Raw genomic sequence first — 22,925 nt, forward strand, 5'->3', positions numbered from 1 at the left:
GATTAAAGACTATTGGTCAGTAGAGGAATGAAAGAAAGGAAATTAACTCCCCCCTGCCTTTACAAGACCTTTAAGTCATCTACAGTCTTGAGGTGGCTCTGTCGACATTCTTTTCCCTGAAGTGCATATCTTTAAAGCACTCCCGGTATAGCAAAGAAGCTTTTAAACTACAATGCAAGATTTTGTTTGAACAGGAACCAGGCTGATTATTTGTTTAAATACGGGACACTTCTGCTGGAGAAGATGAGATAGAAATAAAGGAGATTTACAAGTTAAAATATATTTCTCTGCCCATTAAGTTCTTCAAGAACAGGTCTGTTTACTCATGTCCTCAGTCCATCAGCCTCTAGTGCCTTAGGTCACTACAAATCCTGTGTGATCACTCACGCCCTTGGGGAAAGCTTCTTTGAGGCTTGCTGTGCATCTTCTCCTAGCTCTTTTGAGGAGTCCCCCATTCTCTGCACTTGCTGTTCGGTTCACCGATGGCCATCTCTTTCACAGTTTCTCTTGGATTAGTATGTCTGTTTATGGTCAGAAACAGAACGATCTCCTTTGCTTCTGACAGAGTCCACCAGAGCCAGGACAAGCCATTGTGTGTTCTGGTGGATGTTCCTTTTTAAAGTATGGTACAAAGAAAACTACAAATGAACAAATAAAATATACCATCCTTCTCAAGAGAATTCCTGATTAGTTATTCTAGACACCTCATTACAGATTACTTCGTTTGTTTGCATTCCATTAAATACCTTGTCTTTTGGAGCAATTCAAAGACAACTGTAGCAACAAGAGTGTGAAAAAGGACAGCTTGTTTTAAAAGACAGTTGCAAATTGGTGATAATTTAACCATTTGAAGTCAGGGTTGGCTGACAAAAAACATTTTTTAGATATATGGGGTTTTTTGTTGTTTTTTTTTTTTTTTAATGCAATGCTATTAGTCTAGTAATCTCTCACCTGGAATGTTGTAGAATATACTGCATAATATTTATGAAAACCCCCATGGCATAACCAAGAAAATAACATAAAGGATGTACACTCATTAGTCTTAATATCTCTATGTGACACTTGGGAACTATTTGGGTTATAACAGAATTAATTGGGGTGCTTTCAACCAAAAGCCTCCAGTGTTTCACTTCCCTATTTTAAAAAATAGAAAAATAATCTTTGGTCATCCATATTTACAGAAGGAGGTACGAATTGTCATTATGTAAATGAGATGATCTTGGAGTCATAAAAGCTAGAAGAGAGAAAAGACCTGTTAGCTCACCTAGTCTGTCTCTGCAACACAAGGTTTTTTCTGTTTTTAATGAGCCGGCCTATGAAGCTGAGGCCAGATCCCCTGGGAGGCTATTCCAGGCTCATGCTAATGCATTCTTGTCATAAGAATATTTGTCTTCCTGTTTTGTTTCTCTTCCGTAATGTAATTCTGCTTTTTTCTCTCTGATACCTCCTTTTAACCTGCTAAATTCCCTCATGCTTTTTGTTGTTTGCATTCTACAGACACTTGTCGAGTTTGGATTGGCCATTCTACTTAAATATCTAACCATATTTACTTTGTCACTGTTTTGGTAACTGTCTTTTCAGCCCCCCTCTACTTAGATATTTTTGGTACCTGAAGCAGGATCGGAGGTTGAGTGCAAAAACATCATTTTCATTTTCCCTGTATAGGCAATAATGTCTTTACCTTTTCCAGTATTCCTGCAAATTTGTAATCAAGATCTGGTCAGATATTTTACATATCTTTTAGGTACAACATTTGAGAAAGAAATAATCTGTAGTGCCAAATGCCTGTTATAGCTTGGGGGAGGAATGCAGTGAATTGTTACTGTCTCTGTGCTATTGCTGGTCTTCTCGACATGAATTGCCTCAATGAGTTGTTGCCCTTATAAAGCTACCTTGAAATAAATGGTCTCCAAATAGCCAAGCAGTAAGAGTAACAATAGTAATTTAAATCACAAAAGGGTTTGTTCTTTTCAAGTATTTATTTAAAAACATAGGCGTGATCGCTTTAGTGCTAATAATGCTGGGGACATGCTAATAAGTGCTTACCCGGAGACCTAAATGTGAGAAGAACAAGTTGGGCTTAAAGGGAACTCTGATTGAGGGAGAGCTCCTGGAAATATATTTTGTACCATTTGTCCATCAGCCACTCCCTCTGCAGCTCCACCACTCTCCTTCATGAGTAGTTATGTTCCTCCTCGGGCCTTCCGTACGCACTCATCATATCTCCTGGTCTTCTGTTTTACTTCCAAATTTATGAACTTTTTAGTCTCAGCTACTGATTGAGTTTGGGTTTTGTTTTCATTTAACTTTCAGCTCTGGCTCAGTTACTAAAGGTCACATAAGTATTCTGTTTCTCATACATTACTTCAGTCTAGGGGGTATGTGTCTTGATGCCTTGTTTGATAAGTCTGTAGAAATGATGATCCCACGCCAGCCTGAGTACCCAAAAAGCCATGATTTCAGAAGCACCAAGAAAGGTTATTTTGAGTAAGAAGCTAATGCTGGTGAAAAGTTGTAGAAGAAAAAATAAAGTAGTAAAAAGAGATACCTAAAGATAGGAAACAAGGAATGCAAATGGTGGTATGCATAGGTTAGTAATTACAGTATACAGGCGATTGATAGGGAATGGACAAAGGACCCAGTGAAGTAATACTAGCCAGTGAAACGAACGAGTGTGTATTTATAAATATTCAAAACAAGAATAAGTATAGGTCATACGTAAAACTGACGTTTAAGTAAATGGTAAAAGTGTTCAATTATATTTCTCTTTATAATAGACACAAAGATGTCTAGAGGTATCCCATGTGATATTGCTCAAATAAACAGTTTACCATCTGTTGAAAAGTGGGATGAGGGGATTCACTAAAATTAAACATTTCATGTCTACTAACCCAGGTAGCTTACATTGAGGAGCTACCTGAATCATTAATGTTGTTCTTAAACAATTCTTCGAAAGCTGGGGAAATGGTGAAATGCTGAAAAACTGCAGATGATGTTCCTATACTTAAGAAGGGCAAAAGGAGATAAACCTAGGGAATAAAACAATTAGCCTCAAATCAGCACTGAGTTCTGTTTTAATTATGTTGAGCTTGAGGTGATGGCTAGATATCCCCAAGTAACGTCACAGAATGGTTAATGTAATGCTCTAATTGTATGCTAATATCTAATTCTTTCTTTTTTTATTATGTTAGTGAACATGTTTTCAGAGAGGGGATTTTACAAATGCGTTTTCTTTTTAAACAAGACAGCATGTCTCAGTGATGAAGGCACCTTATGTCTAGACCATTTCAAGAGTAAGAACTCAGCCTTATTGCAAATGGGAAGTGATCACTAGATGTTTTCCAGGGGAAGAGAAAGATAATATTTTTTAGACTGGACAGAAAATAGACAGTAAGGTGTTTCTGGGAGAGAAGAGTTTGTTTTTCCCTCTGACAAGGTGCCTCGTTATATGCTGGGCATTTAACACTTAAATGCAATGCTTTGGTTTCTAAGGGATTGCTAAATGGCTACACTGCTTCTGAAAGTGAGACTGAGATGCAGTCTCGCAGGCATGCCACTGCGATCTCATAAATTGCCGCCTATCAACTAAGCTGCAGCTTCTACTGGTGTATGCTCATAACCTCTCAGAATCTGAGGTGAGGCAACTTAGCCTAGCCCTCTGTGAACAAGGTTTACACTAAATCATATTACCTTGTATTTGTCAGGGGCTAACAATTCTTATCGGGAAAATTACCTTGGCTCAGCTGGCATGTGGTAACTGCAGTCATTTTATCATATGTCTCTCCTTGCTTTTAAGTTCCTTGTAGCAAAATTTATGGCACCTAACTTCAAGCTTTCACTCTAGTCTGTGGAAAGAGATGGGTATCTCTTAGGGCGATTCCTTCCACCTTAGGATGTCTAAAGTACGTGGCATGAATTCACTTCCTGGAGGTACCAATTCATTGGCTGTAGAAGGCACCAACACGCTGTCCGAAACCAGATTAATCCTACTTGTCTTTGCTTTGGAGGATTTCCTGTGTTGTTTTTAAGTGTTTGCTTACAAAGCACTGAGCACAATTGGAATGCTTTGCTGGTGCAGGAAAAGAAATGCATCTGAACACGCTCTGTGTTCAGAAGTGCCCTCAGTCCCCGGAAGAGGAGTGCCTTGTATTTCCCTAATTGCTAACCACAGCGGCTGATTAAAGAGCAAGGAGCCTTAATGGGTTTTTGAAGGAAATCTCAAGCAATGTCCTACAACCGAAGCCATAAATATGTAACAGGAAAAATAGGGTGATCTGTGGGGATCAGAAAACAAATTCGGAGAAACTGTAATGGGCTTAGAAAAAGAAGTTGCCTTGCATTTCAGATAGAACCTTACACACATATATTAAAAGTGCTTAAGACACAATCTTCATTAAGTATACATTTTAATTCTTCCAATAATACAACAAATGTTTCATTCACTCAGCAATTTACATGATTAAAAATCTGTAATAAATAAAAAGAAGCAATAAACCTGAAACACTGAGAAGGAAATTGTGTTAAGAACTAAGAGGAATACTTCATTAAGGACAAAAGGATGAAACCAGAGCTCATACTTCGGGTGGGGGAGTCAAGAGGCAGCAGCTTTTTATGAAAAATCAGATTGACTTTCTTTGCGGTTGTTAATGTTCATTCTCTGGTGAAGCATATTTCATATTTTGCTTAACAAAATGTGTATGTCCCTGGAGTGTGCTGACATTTAATGTTCTGTAAGTATCATAAACCTGAACTCTAACATCCTTCTACCATATAGTGGCTTTCTTACTTTGTGCAATTGATCTAGCTATGCTAATAATCAGTAATTTTTAACTGTACCTAGGTGAAGCATTTCTGCCTGAATTGGTTTTCATGTAGACTGTCAATTGTAGATAACTTGCATTTAATATATAGTGCTGTTTAAACACATGTTGGTTACTTTAAAAAATTTACTACAGATATTACAAAATTTGGAACAAGGCTTAGCTGAAGATGGAAGTATGACTAACATTACACAGGAGAACAGACAAGGTAGGTATTCTTTAAACATTTTTTCACAGGCAGGGTGTTTTTATTGCTTGCCTAAGTATGCCAGGAGTTTTCACAAGACTGGCCCAGAGTTGTTAAAATGGTATTTTTGTAATCTCATAGCCTACTCAGCCTCTGAAATGATACACCTTGTACTTTTATTTGCTGGAATGAATTTCACAGTTTTGCCCTTGATCAAACTGATGCACTAAATCATTGTTTTTTCCTGCTTAGAAGAAACAAAGAACATGGCTGCTGTCCTTTAGTGATGCATATGTAAGTGTGTTGCTGTTGCAGCTAGGTGGGTGTTTGATCTTAAGCCTTGGCTGACTGGCTCCTCTCAGGCCTCATGACTGAAATCCACTAAATTTCTTTAGATTGAACTGCCATCATACAAGGGATACACTGGCCTAGGATGCTGCTACAGAGATGGCTGGGTCTCACTGTAGCTGCATGGTACTTAGGCTCCTGAAATACCTGCACTTTTTAGAATTAGATTTGGATTATATTAATCTACATCATCATTTTCATGATTTTATATGCAAATACGTTTTTTTTCCTGTTCCTTCAACTTAGTTGTTTAACTTCAAAAGCATAGGATACATTACTGCATAAAGAAGGGTCATCAGGACAAATTAGTTGTCCAAGCATCTTTTTTTTGTTTAACAATTGGTACTAATGAGGTCATTTGAGTACACTTAAGAATTTGAGAAGAGGTGACATTTTTTGGCATTGTTATGGATTATATGAAGGACTTATGGTGCCTAGCAAGTTAAAAACATCACACCAGGAAAACAAAACCCTTTCAGCTAACAGTCTATGGTAATCTTACCAACTTCTTTCTAGAATAACATTTACCTAGAGCCTGTGGGAAGTAAAAGTCTGAAGTCTGTCTCTGAGTTAGGAAGAGGCCAAGTAAAATTGTTAGCAGAGTTAAAAAATTATTATAAGCAATTCCCTAAAACAGTGTCCATCTGGAAGGGTGCAGACCTGTCTGAACTCTTCTGCCTGGTCTTCACGTTGACTGGATGTAAAGCAGCTTTAATGTCTTATTGTACTTGACTAAATACGCCATCTAGATGTGCCCTAAAAAGTGAACAAACGTGTGAGCAGCATATATCACAAAGGCAGTTGCAACTATAGTCGAATGAATACATTTACTACTCTTACGAAAAGGGTAAGAGAAATAATCTGATATTGAAGATTTATCCACAGGGCTCCAGGACTTTCCTTCTATCTACTATTCTTCTTGCCTCTGTTCTCCTACCTACTTTTCCCTGTTAACCTCTTTCTACCCTCATTTTTGTCCTCCTTATCCCCGCATTCTTTTCCTTTCTACCCCTTTAAAACCAAGACACTGATTCCTCTTTAAGGTACCAGGACTTTTTCCTAGCTGTCTCATAATCCTGTGTCCTGCAGTCATGAATTTCTGGCTCCTTGCTTTTCCTCTCTGCTGCTGCTTTGGAGCTGAGCTGAGCTCAGGAGGAGGTATAGTTAGAAAAGCAGCAGCTAGCACTTACCAAGGGACAAGGCTGCTGAAAATTTGGAGAGATCTTTGTATGTCTACTGTGCAGCTGCCTGTAGGTTTAAGACTGCCAAAAAGCTCATGGGACCTTTGCAGAGACTGTTGACTGCTGTTGTTTGTGGAGGTCATCCAGGTCTGCTCCCTGTCTGCTTCTTCACTGCATTTGGCGCTCCAGGAGGCTGATAATGGGTTTGGTTCTTTTCACGTGAGACTAGCTGAAGCAAACCTTATTAACTTTATGTGAAGACAGCCTTAATTCATTTTGGGGATTATGCTTAGCATGTAATTTCGTTATTGCTAGTGTAAGAAGGTGCCACACCAATTGACTGACCATGTACATCTCTAGTCAGGAACAGAGCACCTCATTTGCCATTACTTAAACAGGCAGAGAGGTTTAGCCTTGCACCACTTGCCTGGTAATGCATTCTATAAAATGCCAATTTTGCAACTTCACAGTGCACAGAGCTCCTATTGAAATGAATGGCAGTGTGGAGTACAGAGTCCTTGATAAATAACAAGGAAAAACAAATTATTAGAGTGGAAGCATGGCTGCATGGACCTGCAGAGTAAGTTTCAGGCATTTCAGTAACATACAATGATCGGCTGTTGGTTTTTCGATTTTGTTTATTGCTTTGCAGGTTTTCTTTAGCCCCTTTCTGCCAGTGCTAAGAAGCTTCATCCCACACGGCTATGCAATTTCCAGATCAGGTTCCCATTCAGTTCATAGCACAGACTGAAGACACCTGGTCTGTCTGCTTTGCAGTCCTTTTTGAGAACCATAGCTTGTGCTACAGGATTATTTACAGGAGACCTCAATGTCTCCACTGCAGCAATCAACATCTAATTTGTTGTCACCTAAGTCCTAAAAAGCTGAACATGGTTACCGAACTGTGAGGACGTGTGAAAAGGAGAGATTGACATAAGTGAAATAATAAAGGAGAGTTGTTTAATTTCTGTCCAGGTTTTACAGACTCCCACAAGGAATGAAAACAGAAATGTATCGTAAAAAATTTGCTCATGGTTTACATCATCCCCTCCATTAACAGCAGTAGGGATGTGTGGTCAAGGGGGAATTTCTAAAACAAAAGCTAGGAGTGATGAATGATTTTGAGGTAAGGTGGATGAAATACTGTGTTCAGTTTTGGGACCCACATTATGTCCCTCTTTTGACAATTTGGGAATATTCATGGGTTGTTCTTTTTTGTTTTGTTTTTGGAGAGAATTGAGAGTTTTACTTTTTAGGAAGGGGAGTAGACATTTCACCAAGCTCTCTTCTTACTTGTAATGGCATTTATGTATGCTGAAAGAATATCGATGTGACCTGCCATGCTTTCATCAGAGACTACATTATTGATACAAATAAGTGGTCTCAGTTATCACAATCTCACTGAAGTAGCCTCTTCTCCTTTTCCTCCCCCTTCTAAAATCATTACAGTGACCTTGACAGCTGATTGACTGCAATACATTTATTTTCCAGATGTACTAAATTAATACTCCTAATGTTTATTTTTGAGGATTAGAGGAATATTTCTAGCATTAATCTATGGTACTGTAACACAAGAGAAAATAAGGATCTATGTGAACCATTCTCTTAGAGCATCAGGAGTCTGTCTGCAAAGCAAGAGAGAGAAATCTGCTGCTGCAGCTTTTAATGCCTGCAAGCTCCAGGAGCATGGGGAAAGCAGACAGGCTTGACAGATTTTTCCAGCATATCTCTAAGCCAGAGGCAAGCACAAACAGTCCTAGACTCAGACAGTTCTCACCCTGCATGTTTTGGCTCTGAAATGACATTTTAGTTATGTTTGATTTTTTAGTTTATCACATTTAATGCTGTAGATTACATGTTTTTAAACTGATGCTCATTATCACTTGAGTCTTTTTATGCACCTTTTGTTCTGATATTGGAAAACGCGTGTCTTCTTTCAGCATTTAATATTTGGCCTGAGCTCAAAGCTGAGCGGCTGTCTATTGCTCTGCATTGTTGCATCGTGTATGGTCCCCAGAGCTGCTTGAGCAGTTCCCCTGGAGAGATGCAGGATTTTCTGTCTGATGGTGCAGTGTGGCTGGGAATTAAAAATTCTAGGCTAAAACCCAGTGGTGTTAACGAGGGGGATCTTTCAAAATCGTAATTCATAGGGCCATTAATTGATGGCAAGAAAGAACCTCTAATTTATTTGTGCAAATTCACAAGCTGCTCTTATTTTGCAGCCTCTGTTCAGCTGTGGAGGTCACGTCTGGGCCGGGTGATGTACTCCATGGCAAACTGTCTGCTAATGATGAAGGTACGTGGGTGGCAGCAACTGCAGAGGTGCCGTATATTCCAGAATAGAATGTCAGAGAAAGTGCAAGAGAATTACTGGTGCATAGATAAGGGAAGACTACCTGACTGTACGTGGAGGTTTTGCTTAGTGAAGAATTAATTAGACTTAATAATGTCTTATTTAATAGATAACCATTTTCAGTAATGTTCTTTGGGAACATATCTGTACTTATTTCTCCCCAAATCATCCTGGAGAATATGCAATAACAATACAGAATTTGCATTTTTAAATTGAATTTTTCAAACACTTAACTAAATGCTGTAATTAAAAGCAATTATGTGCTCTGTCTTTTTCAAACTACACACTAGGAATGTTGCTCTATTTGTGAGCATTAATAATACTGTAGCCTTTCTATACGATGAAGATCCGGAACATCTAAATACATCCTCCCTTGTCAACTTATCTCAATTATAAGGCATCTTCTTTCAAGTTAAATCCTCACTAGTGGGTAGGGGGGGAAGAAAAAGGAATAAAAGCAAAAGTAATTGACTTCCACCGTTGTTGGGTTTTGGTTTTTTTTCCCTTGTTTTCCCCTTACTTTTTTAAGCCATCCTACTCCATTTGGTGCAACACTCTTCACCTTCTGTTCAGGAAGTAGAAATGAAACTTCTTCTGATGTTCACCTCATGGTCAAGGAAACAGGGATATCGCCATTCTGAGCTTGCAACAAACTGCTGTTACCCTGAACTTAATTGTACCTCACAAATCAATTAGCAATAACAGCCTTGGAGCAGAGCCGTCAGCAGTACAATCTTCAGAGGCCAATATTTGCACTCCTTGCTCCCTGCTCTTTGATTGCCCAAGGACATGCCAAACCTGACCCTCTGATGTTTACTAAGCTACTTCCCAAACGGGGCTCCATTCTTAGTATAACAGTACCTCAAAAAGCACACTTTTTTTAGTTAAGATCCAATTATCCAAAAACTATATGAAATGGAAGATCCTTTTCAGGAATATTAGGGAAAACAGAAATTTGTATTCATAATGATACTGTGATCAGATAATTTCTGTCTTGAATAGAAATAATTGTCTGTTAAACCATGAGGTAGTTTTAAGAATTAGTAAGCATTTGTGTTTTGAAGTAGGTACTTGACGTAGGTTCGATTTCTAAAGAACTTTCTTTTTCAAAAAGCAAGTGGAAAAAAGCATGCGTTGCCATCCCAAACAAAGTAATATATATAAGTAAGAAAATGTTAGTAATATGTTTCTTCAAGAAGTTGACTTTATATTTGACTGTGAATTATTTTTAACACTTTCAGTGTTTGTCTTCTCATGTACATACAAACCCACACGCATGCACAGTTCTCACATTTCTTCTGATCCGGAATTGTTAGTGCGGTTTTTCTTCTAGTAATAGAAATATATTTGTGAATACTGATTATCACCTTTTTGGAAATGGTACTTCAGAAATACTTCAGCTCAGATACATCTTAAGACAATTGTATTTAAGGCCTGCCTCACAGCTGTTAAGTTACAAATTTATGGTTCCACAGTAACTTCCAGATTGCCCACAACTGCATGTTAATGCATAATTACTTTCATCTGAAATTTGCATTTCAGTACATTGGCTATGGAGTAGTTGTGAGTGTCTCTGTTTTCAGAAATACCCCTATATGGAGGAGTAGAGAGTTTTTGAGAAAGATTTTTTCAAACATAGTCACGTTGCAGTTAAAACCAGAGTAGTACACAAAGTTACTTTTTCTGCTTTCTGTGACAGATCCTCTGTAAGATAACTTTATTGGTTATTTATATATCTAATAATTTTAAGACCATTCGAATATGCAGCAAAGGTATAATCATCTTCACCTTCTAAAGTATTCAGTATGAAACTTTCTTCTAATCATTTTTAAACACACTTTTGTTAATTCTTCTATGAGCAATTATATTAATTGATCAGAGTTCCACGCATTTATAATTTTTTGCTGTTGTGTAATACACTTTAAAGACTGTTTGTTTTTATTCAAATATTTCAAGTGTATGTAATTTAAAATTTAAAAAATATAAACCACCACCAACCAACCGACTTCATTCCCCAAGTCGGTGCCATCTGTTGCCATCTAGTGAGCATTTACCATATTGCAATATGGTCATATATGATTCTCAAGTACTGTTAGATGAATGGAATAGCTTGTGTTATTCATAGATTAATAATGATGATTTATTAAAGAAAACTATATTACATTGGTATACAAAAAAAGAAAAACCGATAGTTTTATTTTTACTAACCTCTTTCTTTGGCCAAAAAAATTCAGTAGTATTTAATAGGGAACAATCTTGCCAGGATTGACTCTTAAAAATAAAAAAAAGACTTTGATTAGATGTTGGGCCTATAACTATTTAAATCTGCTTCAGTTATCCAAAAATCTAATTAGAATTATTGCATGTCATATCTCTTCTGCATTACTTATCTGACTCAAAGAATTCTGTTTATGTAGCACAACAATTTTCATCTTTTTAAATATGCCCTCATTAGTTTAATAGCTAAACCTCTCATTAAATTATTGGGATAGAGGGGTATGTTGTTTTGGAGGTAGTGGGTGAGGTGCAAAGAAGTGATTGACCCAGACTTGCGCAGGAAACCTGTAGTGGAACAGGAAATTAATCACATGTCTCATTTATCCTAGGACCATCTTTCCTAGGTGCTGAATTCTGCCTGCTGTGTCCCTTTATCTCTGTGACCGATAATCCAGTTCGGTAGCAGTTTAGGGCAGTGTTACTATACGGGCTTTTCCTGTTGATCCCTTTTTTTTTTTTTAATAACCTCTCTTAAATGTATTCTAGCTTTCTTCTGTGCACCACTGTTGGACTTAACTGAGTGGCAAAACCAAAGAAATGGGTGGATCTCAGTCATATCAACTGAATCGGCTTTTCCCATTTCATGTGAACAAGGGGCAGCTTAAGGGAGGAGGTAGAAATACAGCAGGAACATGTGTGTCTGTAGACTTCCATTTACAAGAACTGTGGGCTTAAGTCACTATGAAAGCATACCCTGAATATAGCAGCATGAGAGAACATTCATTTAAAATGCAACTGATGATGTACATTGCTTCAGTTCAACAATTTAATTGCAGAACGTCTGTCATTTTACTAAATCACCATGGAAGTGTCTTGAAAACTTTTTAAGTTCTTTTCATCTGAGCTAAAATCACTTTTGACGTTATCTTACCAGCCTTTACCTCTCTGAGGAATCAACACTTAAGTACTCTCCGTGTATATTATAAATGCACTCTAATTAAAGGCACATTTTGCACTTTTTAGGTGTTTTTTTCAGTGTTGTCTTAGCTTTTGTAGAACTTGCCCTTTGTAAAAACAAAAGCATTAGAATTTATTTTAATTTAGGTCTAATACAATTAAAACTGTACAAAGAAGGAGATAACAGCTTGCAAGGGACTGATGCCTAAGGACTTTAGTTCCTCTATGATGTAAAGGAGGAAGACTGCATGAATCACCATGTCTTTTGCCTAACTGTGCGCAGTACTGCTGTTTGGATTCGTAACAATGCAAATCTCTGATTTCATAACCCTTCCACGAGTGCACTACATAGAAAGGAAGGATGAGCTATCCCTGTCCTCTCTTCCCAAACTACAGTGGTTATGAACTATTTACTTTGTATAGTTCATAAAGCCGATTTTTAGTGTATGGTTTATTGAACCGATTCTAAGCATTCTGCTCATCATGGTCATTTATGCTTATTTCCAAATATCTCATAATTAATATTTTACGTCCTTAAGGTGGTGGTGAGGGAGACATGAAAACGTATAATGCAGTGACCATGAAGGGAAATACAGCTATACTGCAGTGCATCAAAGGAAAAACAACCCCCATTTGCATTTTTTGTGCAAGTAGATCCAACGGCTTACTAGAACTCTTTTGGATGAGTATTTTTAATGCTACCTCCAAATTTTCATAGTAAAAGAGATTTTGAAATATAAAACAATAGGCCAACTCTCATTCATATCCTGAACTGCGTAACTTCAGTGCTTCTTTTGGGATTCTGTTATGAAGGTGTGGAAAATCTGAATGCTCGCAATCTTTAGAAATTAAAGACCATGACAAGTCTTAAGATCACAAGCTGTATTCGTTAGGTTTTTTAACTGGCAGTACCAAATATGTGTCACTCCTCACAACTTGTATCAACCAAGACTTGACTCCTCTGGGAAGGTGTCCATTTATCATTCTCTCAGACAATTTTTCTTGTACCATGTCACATTAGCAAAGCTGAGAATGAAAACAAAGTTTTTAGTAAATGAGACCAAATCTCATCTACTTTACAATATGCTCCTTCAGAAGGAACTGTCAGATAAGATGCTTTTGTAACTTACTATGGAATAGTATCCTTCTGTATCACATCCTAGAGTATCCTTCTGTATACATCCTAGAGTATGTAGGATATTCTAGAAATCTACTGCTGCTTCCATGATAATGTGGGGGAAGAGTAAATGCATATAAAACTCACTGTGAGATCCTGGAGTAACTACAAAATGAGGTTGTGTTTAGAAGCAAGCCTAGATATTGTGATAATGTTTTCATCCTGGGGCCATCCTTGCCTATGCTTAGGAGTGGCTTTGAACATATATAACTTAGTCTCTTGCCATCTCCTGGAAGAAATGGGTCCCATTCCTGTTTTAGGTACTGCAAGGCATGGGGTAGATGAGCACAGAAGCTATGTGCTGTGCCATCATATGGAAACAGAGCGGCATATCCACTAATACAGTGCACAGACTCTCCATCTCTGCTCTTACATTTTAGGAGGTGCGAATGTTTATGTACTCCTAGCTATAACACATGTGGTGATGTACAGTCACTTGGCAGGGAATGCAGAAGGGTAAGAGGGTTTGTTTGCTTGACTAGTCCATGAAGACCCTGTGGCATGGACCTCCAAGTCATTACTTGGCTGCTTTTTCCTCCCAAGGCTGGCTGCTACCTACACTAGGGAGCCTGTAGTGTTAAAATTGTGCACACAGTGCCCCCTCGTGCAGCTGCCTCTGGCTGAGACTTTTCTGCAGTCAAAGCATGTTAAGCTGTAAACTAAGATGACAGAAGCACTCTTCTATCTGCTTAACTGAATAATTTCCTGGGATTTGTTTCTACATCAGTTTGGGGATGTGACTGTAAAGCCCCCATCCCTTGTGGTTGTGCTACGCATCTTTGTTGTGTAGCCTAAGCCTTAGAGCGTGCATGGGACGGAGCACTGGGCAAGGGGCAGCTTTAGACGGCAGAATGGAAGACATTGAGCACAAAAGCTAGAATTTGCTGTAATCAAATCACTTCTCCAATGAGCACATTTTATCCTTAATGGGATAAAAATCACACTCATAGACAATCCTTCAACTTTTATAAATTATGCTTTTGCAGGTATTAATAGCTAATACAAGTGTGGCAGGGGTGGTTCTAAGGAGCCAGTTCAGAGGGTCCCTATTCCAAGATTTTTATGCTTATCTTAACACAGTGGGAGTCCATGATCAATTAAGTCCTTTAGGGGGAGCTGTTACAGAGAAAGTTGAGTTTTCTGTAAGCCATAAATTTATTAAAATTTTGGTAGCATAAATTTCATCATATTTGAGTTCCGAGTGCTACATAAATCAGAATTTAAATAAATAAATTTTTGTTTATATGGCTTTTTGTCTTTGCTCTGAACACTTTCCATTACCAATAATAAGCATGAATATGGCATGGCACACCAGAATTGGAATAAACTCTAAATGTTAATAATTAACTGTTCAGAATTCATCATTATACCCACAATATACAAGCAGTTTACAAAAGAAAGGTCCTGCAGAGTGCCTCCTGGGCTGTTCAAGCCAGCCTCTGCCATTATGGGATATCTAATTCCTCTCATACACAGATCAGACTCCAAAGACTTATCTTGATTATTTTTTGTGCGTGGGTATATGAAACAATTAGTACGTTCCAAACGGTGACCTGGTGCAAGAGTCAAGTAAGGTTTGGTCATTTTAAATGTAACCTCGGGAGAGAAATTCATTACACTGGGGGCACATTGCCTCCTCAGCCTAAGCAGGAGATGAAGAAAAAGTACCTTTACCAGTAGCTGTGATCACTCTAGGCACAAGTTAAATGAGTACTGTAATTTGACCAAAAAAAATGGTAGGGTAGAGAGTATCCCAAGATGTCTGTGCAGTTTTGAAAGATTATTCTTTGATGTATTTTGCTTCCTAACACCCACCACAAATTCTTCTATTAAGTTGAAGGGCAGGACTGTCAGGAATCACCAAATTAGTATAGCACAGAGAGTCTTCTGTCTTTGCATATGCCTGGCTTTTATAAGCAAATGCAGGCTTTCTCTGCTCCAAGAAGCTGTAGCCGAGGCTAGTGCAGCGCTGTACCCCATGAATGTACCTACTGCACGTCTTGCAGTCAGCATAGAGCACATGCAGAACTTCTCATGTATGCCTGCCAAAGACCAGGCTCTAAAAGTCATTTACTGCTTAGATCACTGAATTACGCCAGTTTAAGCATGAAACAGCTGGACTGCAAAAACCAGTCACACGGGCATTTCTTTCCTGTGGGAAATGGGACCGTGATTTTGTTTAATCCTCTGTCACTGGTCATTGTCTGGAGGGTACGGTTGCACTGTGTCTTGAGCAAGCAGATCTCAGAGCTGCCACTTGCCAGCACGGTCTTTGTGGAGGTGGGTGCATGTGGGGCCACTTGCAAAGCTTCCTGTAGTTCAGAACCAGCCCACCCCTCGCTTAGTTTTAGCCTAAAGCAATCTTCTCTTTAGATTACCTGCTCATTTTCCTTCTGCGCAGCGTGGTAGAAGTGAACATGGATTTGGGTGGAGGGATAGAAAAGATCTTGTTTCCCTTGGCAGTAGCACTAGTTTGTCATCTGAAAATGTGCCTGAATTGCAGCTTCTGACACATTATATTTTTCACAAGTTAAGAGCATGTGCACAAACAGTTCCCAAAGCTTCAGAACGTAGTTTGTTAAACCATGTAAATTATACATATATTTGAAACATAAGACATTCTCAAGTACGTATACCCCAGTCACACAGAAGGCTTTTGATTTTCATCCTAAATCATATCTAAGCTGAAAAGTAAATGTTCAGATTTTTGTTCTTGGCATTTAGCTAAAAACAGAATATGATCCAGCTGAGAAAAAAAAAGGAAGATCCCCAGCGTATGCAGCTTCAGTATAACTGAGAGGAGACCAGTTATAGTGCCTATAGTAGGTAGAAATTCTGTTCCACTGACAAGTTGCAATTAATTCTGTTTAAATATGTCTTTAAAAAAAAGGCAACATAAAGACTGAAGAATGCTGAGCTCAAATATCTGGTTGTGTGCTTTTCACCCCTTAGGACTATGTGCTTGCTGTAGATGCTTATCACACCGTCATCAAATATTACCCACAGCAAGAGCCTCAGCTGTTGAGTGGAATTGGAAGGATTTTCCTTCAGGTATGCATTTTATTCTGAATCTGCTAGGTAACATTGCTATTGACAGCTATGTAGTGAATAATTGTTGCATTTAAAACTATAGCTATTTTTATGGGGCATGTATCAAATTATAGAGGCAGTGGTCAAAACAAAAAAAACCACTTCTACCACGTAATATTAGTTAAATTTAGGAAATGTAAGGCACCTATAATATAAAAAGTACATGCATGTACGTTACCAAACAAACAACATGCTTTAGAAAATTATGCTAATAATTTAATAACAACATTTTGCTTTCCCTAAAATTAATGGTAAAGCTCCCATTGACTTCAGTGAGCCAGAATTTCACTAAAAAAATCATTTCTCACTGCCTCAACCTGCATGCAGCGCTCAGTCACGCTGTGTAACTGCTATCCTGATCTAGAAGAAAGTTGAGAGTTTCCTTCTTTTGTCCAGGTTACACCCCTAAGAAGACAGGGGAGGGCACATTAAAAGGAAAAACAGGACTGCACAAGTATAATAAATTTCCATGTAGCTATGTACTTACCATACTAAGTAAAAAAAGATGTAAGTACAGTAGTACTTTTTTGTTTATCAGAAAATGAGGCATTTAAATAATTAGTATCTGATTGTTTTACATTTTAGGATCTCACAAGTTCTTTGCAGTTCTTTCAGTTTTCTGATCTTGATTCTTCAAACTTTTCCATTTTATCTACTTCCTTTTACTATTTATTATAAATCTAATTCTGAGTAGTTGAGTACTTACACACAATCTTATTTGTGGCATTCATGTTATAAAATTATACTGAAATGGAATATTTTACTTTTGATAGATAATTAAATCATTAATATTGTTTGCTTGAAATAATAGAATGTCATTCAAACTCAGCTATGGATTTTCGGTTCTCAGCAGGAACGTTTTCACAGTGTGGTAGACATGTTTGTCTTTAAAAGTCTGATTTAAAGTGGATCTCCATCACTATAGAGCAATTTTATTATATTGACTGTATGCATTAATTATTATCTGAATAGGCAACCTAGTAATTATGCGTATTAAAGAATGGTACTGTAAATATGCATATTACTATTGGAAATACAAGTTATTAATAGTTCTGGTCTTACTGGGAAAAATGGCTGGGTACGTTACTGGTACTGCCTTGCTGACAAGAGCGTCTGCCCTAGTGTCACACTCTCCAGTCTGTTAGCAGCTCGGTTTGCTATCGAAAAGTGTTCACTCTCAGGAGGAAAGCATCTCCTGACTGGAAATAATTATGCCCACCCCATTTCAAAAGTGGAGTTTGAGGCTCCGTACAGTCTCGTTTGAAGTCATTGACCTTCGCGATGTTGGCTGTGACAACTGGCCTTTATTATTTAGTGGGTTTACTGTCAGGACTGGACATAGCGAAAGGGAGTATGAGGAGCTCTTCATACTTTCATGTGATCCTAGATAGTAGTTAATAAAAAGCATCTTTTCTAAATTCCAATGTTTTCTTTTCTTCTAGCACCTTAAGGAGATAAATTTTTATTGTTTGGCACATCACCTTTTTGTGTGACAAAATCTTCAGCTCTGTCTGGAGGGTACTGTTGCAATAGATGCAAGATTTTGATGTATTAAGAGAAATAATCAGTGTACAGGTAAACAAAACCAAGAAGTTCAAAGAAAGAGAAGCGTGTTGCAGGGCTGGGCACCATGGTTTTGGTAAGACCACTGTGCGCTATGTGTGCACTGTTGACAAGGCACCCTGTGAAAGAAATAAACCTCTTGCAGGTAAAATGGAAAGAAATTCTCTTGTATTGAAATGTCACAGCTTCCAAAAAAACAGGTAGTGATTCCCAAATAACCTCAGACTATTGTCTTAACATTGAACATTACCCAAGAGAGGCACAAGGGAGCCAGATTTTAGCTGCTTATCAGTCACAGATACTGTTTGGCAGTAGACATCACATATATGAAACAAAGCAATAATGTAGAATGAAGTGGAAGTTCAGGAGTTAAACAGAAAAGAAGGTATCCTTTTTGAACATATAAAACCTTACTTTGTGTGCGATTTTCTTAATTAAATTGGGCGTACTAGTTTAAGACACCATGCCTTCTTTACTGACACATATCTTGGGGCATAAAGAGGCCTACATCTGATGCCGCCTTTAGCTGCTGCCTTAACATAAGTGGGAAATGAGGATGAGAGAAATGGAGAATGCAGGAAAAAACAGAGGCTATCACAGCGAAATTTTCAGAAGCACTGTAATTCTGTCGGCAGCCACCTGGCCTGTAAAACAGAAATTCACATGGAATGGGGAAACAGTGAATGCATTTATTCTCCAGGATATTATTGTGTGTTGCTAATAGACTCTGCTTGCTGGCTGACCTATCCAGAATTGCCATTTAAATAACTACATTAAAGACTTCAGAAAGTGGAAAGCTGCCTGACCTTACCCTCTGCAATAGATTGCTGCAAAACAGAGTTAAAAGCAATAAATAAGTCCTAGGAATACTTAAGAAAAATAATCTTGGTTTCCAGACAAACAGCAAACTTAAGCACATAGTATATTGGAGGCTTCTTGTCAGAGGTTATGATTCTTTGAGGTTAACAGAGGAATTTTCATTTTTATTTGAAGTGCTAATTATTATTAGATACTGGAGTAATGTTTTCTGAACGTCGTTAAATAAAATTAAGCGATGAAGACCACTTTAAATATTTAACATTTTAATGACTAGTTAAAACTAATTCTTTCTTTTAAATGTTCTGGGGGGAAAAAAAAAAGTAAACTGTTTCCCCTCAGTGGGAAAAACAAGAATTAAAAGTTTGGCACGTTTGCTGAGAAGATACAAGATGCCGCTAAGAAATGAGAACTCTTTATGATGACAAATAAGGTGTGATTAATCTCAAAGCATATTAGATTTGGACTCCTCAAGCTCCCAGTGGAGCAAACTGGTAGTTTGCTTTAGAAATTTATTATTCTCATGGTTAGGGGCTTCCGTCTAATTTCCAGGCTAAAAATGTTCAATGATGGATTCATTTACACTTGTGCCAGCATTATCCTTTAGCTAAAAGTAACTGTTTTCTTGGTGGTTTTCACCTTTATTTATGGAAAGGAATTGTATCTTTTCTCATTATAACTGAATGTACAAGTTTTTAGAATGAATAATGTTTTGTTTGAGTCCAGTTACGTAACATCTGGGAGAAATGCATCTGCTTAATTAGCTGGAGTATTAATGGGTATTCGATAAATGCTTTGATAGATGGACTGTTGCCTCTGAGTGCAGTTGGATCATCCCCTAAATGTAAAGACTAATAACTTCTTTATGCTGTCAAGGGAGAGGTCTTGTGGTTAGAGGTAAGGCAGTACCAGTCATACAGTTGATATTAGTAGGACTCTGGATACTGCCGCTGTGAAACTCCCATAAGCAAATGGGGAAGTCGTCTAGATGAAACCTTGAAATGGATGTTTGCTGTGTCTGAAAAGTGTACTGGGAGAGCCATTCACCGGGAGACTAGAAGGACTTGCTAGATGATCTTTCCACAAGGATCCCTTTAGGGTTTGCAGTGTTTCTATTTTTCAGTTAGGTGCCTGTGCAATGAAATTAGAAACGTGCTTGTAAAATAGACCAGGCTGGGAGTGGCCAGACGCTATGAAGGGCCGGATCAGAATGCAAAATAATCTTGACAAGTTGAGAAACTGAAATGTTAAATTGGCTGTGATGCAAACAGCAAAGGCAAAATACTACCAAAGACTGGGAGTAACACACAAATACAAAATGGGGAACAACGAGCTACTGTTCTGTAGAAACGCATTAGGCTAAGGGTAAGCAAACTACACATGGGTAAACAAAATACTGTGGCACAAAAGCAAACTTTGTATTCCATGTGAAACATAAAGTAATTCTTCCATTCTCAGTGCTGGTGAGAGATCAGTTGGAGATCAGCGGGCACTCGGGGAGGATGTGAAGTAACAGGATAGAGTTCAGAAAAGAACAGCAAGAATGATCAGAGAATCCAGAAAGCATTATCTATGAGAAAGGGTGAACACTGATTTTCTTGAAAATTGATTCTCATTCTAGAAGAAGCAGCATAGGAGAAAGTGCAATAAAAATTTTCAAGTATGTAAAAGGCTGTTAAAAAAGAGGAGTTGTACTAATTTCCCCGACCATTATGGATAGGACAAAGAGTTGGGGTGAAAAGCGCAGCAAGATAGACTTATATTTTGTAATACTAAGGGTATGTAAGAATTCTGGAATAAGTCTCCTAGGGAGGCTGTGTAATATTCGCCACCTGAGAGCTTTAAGGAGCCTGCAACACGTTTGTCACAGACATTTTTGGTAAAGTTGGTCCTGTTCTTGATCAAAAAGGCGATCTCTTGAGGACCCCCTGAAGCTTCCCACCCGAGGGCTGCCTGGTTTTCATGGCTTTATGCTCCTGAGCTGGTTTGGTTTCCCTCCCCTTCCTAGATTTATCTTACCCAATAGGAAGTTTTCTTCTTCCATCCCTCCAGCCCAAAATTAGACACTATATTGTGAATCCTTACCAAAAGTATGAGTGTATGCTTCTATAAAATGTGCATTGTTAAATTATTTACCAATTATTTACCAAAGGGGCCGCCTTCTAATATTTTTTCATCTCAGATAGCAGTATATGTGACATATGCTTAGGTGAAATACCCCTTCCTTTCTAGGAGTCCCCTTCCCTGTCCCCGCCTCCCATAAAATTGGTTCCTCTTTATGTCAGCTTTCAAACCCCTTGTTCCTTCAGCCTGCATAATCCACTCACCACTATTTTTCAGTCTGCAAGTGGAACGTCTCACCGATACCCACAGTGACCCATTGCATTGGGGTTGTTTTCTGATGTGTTTTGGTTAGATGCACTGAAGTCATCCTGTGGGCCCTGGCTGTGACCCATAAGCTGTGGGTTGACCACTTATAGGTCCTGTGCTGGCTACCAGGCTATCGTATTCCAGTCCTGCCTGTGGGCAGTGTCTGTGCCCCCTTCCTGCAGAGTAACGCCCAGTCTCACTGGGCGTAACTCTGACCTTTTCTCATTTCCAGCTAATTTTATGAACTCTGGAGTCAGTTAGAGCAAAAGAGCCAAATGAGGAGGTGGGCCACCCCTGCCACGCAGTCCACGAATGCTCCACAACCCACAGCTGAGAAACGCTGCCTTAGATAAAACTGCGCCTGCTTTTGGGGTTCTTTTCATGATCTTAACATGGCTCTTCAAATACCCTGTTTGATAACAGACGTTACCCAGTCAGCATGGTACCAAACAATTAGATAATGGACTTTGATATGTTTTTGTGTTCTTATCCTTTGTAAAAGATATAATCAGGCTTCTTCTCTTTGTGGTAACTTTCTTATGATTTTACTGTCTAGATTGGAGACATAAAAACTGCAGAAAAATATTTTCAAGACGTTGAGAAAGTGACTCACAAATTGGATGGACTGCAGAGCCAAATTATGGTTTTAATGAACAGGTAGATAATTTAATAGCTAAATGAAATTCTAAAATATAGTTTTGCAAAGTATGCATTGTGAGCATTAAACTACCCTTGAGACAATCCCATTCTCTTTCTCTCTTTTATGTAACTACATCTGTCATAAGTGAGACTGAATGGCATATAGACCCAGGAGATCTGTATTACTTGGTACAGTCATATTATCCTGGATTGAAATTGTGATCCTTCAGTTGATTTTACAAAGCTTTTTCTCATTCTTCCAGGTGTTGCATATTTTCACTCTGCTTTTTTCAATATACATTTGCATAAATTACTCTTAGGAGAGGAGAAGCTATTTTGGGCCCCTATCCTACAATCAAATCTGCTAGTAAAGTTACCGCCTAGTAGTTTCAAAGAGCGCTGGAATACGTTGTAGTAAATCGAGTTGCATGATGGGGGGGCTCAGTTTGTAATGGTTAGCACATTGGCTTAATATAGTTAGAAAATACTGTTCAAAAGTGCTCTGAAAATTATATAGCGTGGCTGATTTCATGAAGGGAAATAATTCCTGGAAGAGAGTATCTGCATTTAAATTAATAAAAACACAATGAAGACTGTTGCTTTGGTAGGCAGAATATATAACAGCCAAATGATCCAAGTTGTCATTCCATTTGTCTGTAAATCAGTGTCTCCTTGCTGGTTGTAATTACACCGTGAAGAGCAAATGTCAGAAACTCTCATATCTATAATAGGAAAAATAAAAAATGGTGTCCATTCTTTTTAAAATATATTATCACCTTGGGTTTTTGAGGAGAACTCATTCATATGTCACTTACTTTCTAGAGCATTTCTCCACCTTGGTCAGAATAATTTTGCAGAAGCTCATCGATTTTTCACAGAAATTTTAAGGATCGACTCATCAAATGCTGTGGTAAATCTCCAAATTCGTACATTTATAATGAACACCTAAATTATTCTTGTAATGCCTCATGCATGGATTTAATTAGTACCCAGAGCGTGCTCAGAGCTTCACAGAAAAATTGGATGTGGCATGTGTGCGAAAGGGTTTTTAGTGTACGTAAGGATAAGATACGAAATGGGATGGGAAATGAAGAACCAGTCTGTATGAAGGGCATGAATACTTAGGCACGCATGCAGACATTCCAAAACGTTATGTTTTATGGGATCTTCGCAAAAGCACTTTTTTTTGCATTCACTGTTTTTAGTG

General features: G+C 38.2%; 1 protein-coding gene across 2 annotated transcripts in view; it reads left to right on the forward strand.

Moving 5' to 3' along the window:
* Positions 1-22,925, forward strand: part of TRAPPC12 (trafficking protein particle complex subunit 12) — a 54,658-nt gene that overhangs the window by 30,363 nt on the left and 1,370 nt on the right. Inside the window, exons 7-11 of one of the 2 annotated variants that reach the window (XM_064447983.1) lie at positions 4,956-5,028; positions 8,759-8,832; positions 16,193-16,291; positions 21,636-21,736; positions 22,541-22,628. In XM_064447983.1, the coding sequence (XP_064304053.1) occupies positions 4,956-5,028; positions 8,759-8,832; positions 16,193-16,291; positions 21,636-21,736; positions 22,541-22,628 (435 nt within the window). The remainder of the gene's footprint in view (positions 1-4,955; positions 5,029-8,758; positions 8,833-16,192; positions 16,292-21,635; positions 21,737-22,540; positions 22,629-22,925) is intronic. The other variant, XM_064447982.1, reaches the window with a different exon arrangement.

The sequence above is a fragment of the Phalacrocorax carbo genome, chromosome 3, assembly GCF_963921805.1.
Source record: "Phalacrocorax carbo chromosome 3, bPhaCar2.1, whole genome shotgun sequence".
NCBI classification, from domain to species: domain Eukaryota; kingdom Metazoa; phylum Chordata; class Aves; order Suliformes; family Phalacrocoracidae; genus Phalacrocorax; species Phalacrocorax carbo.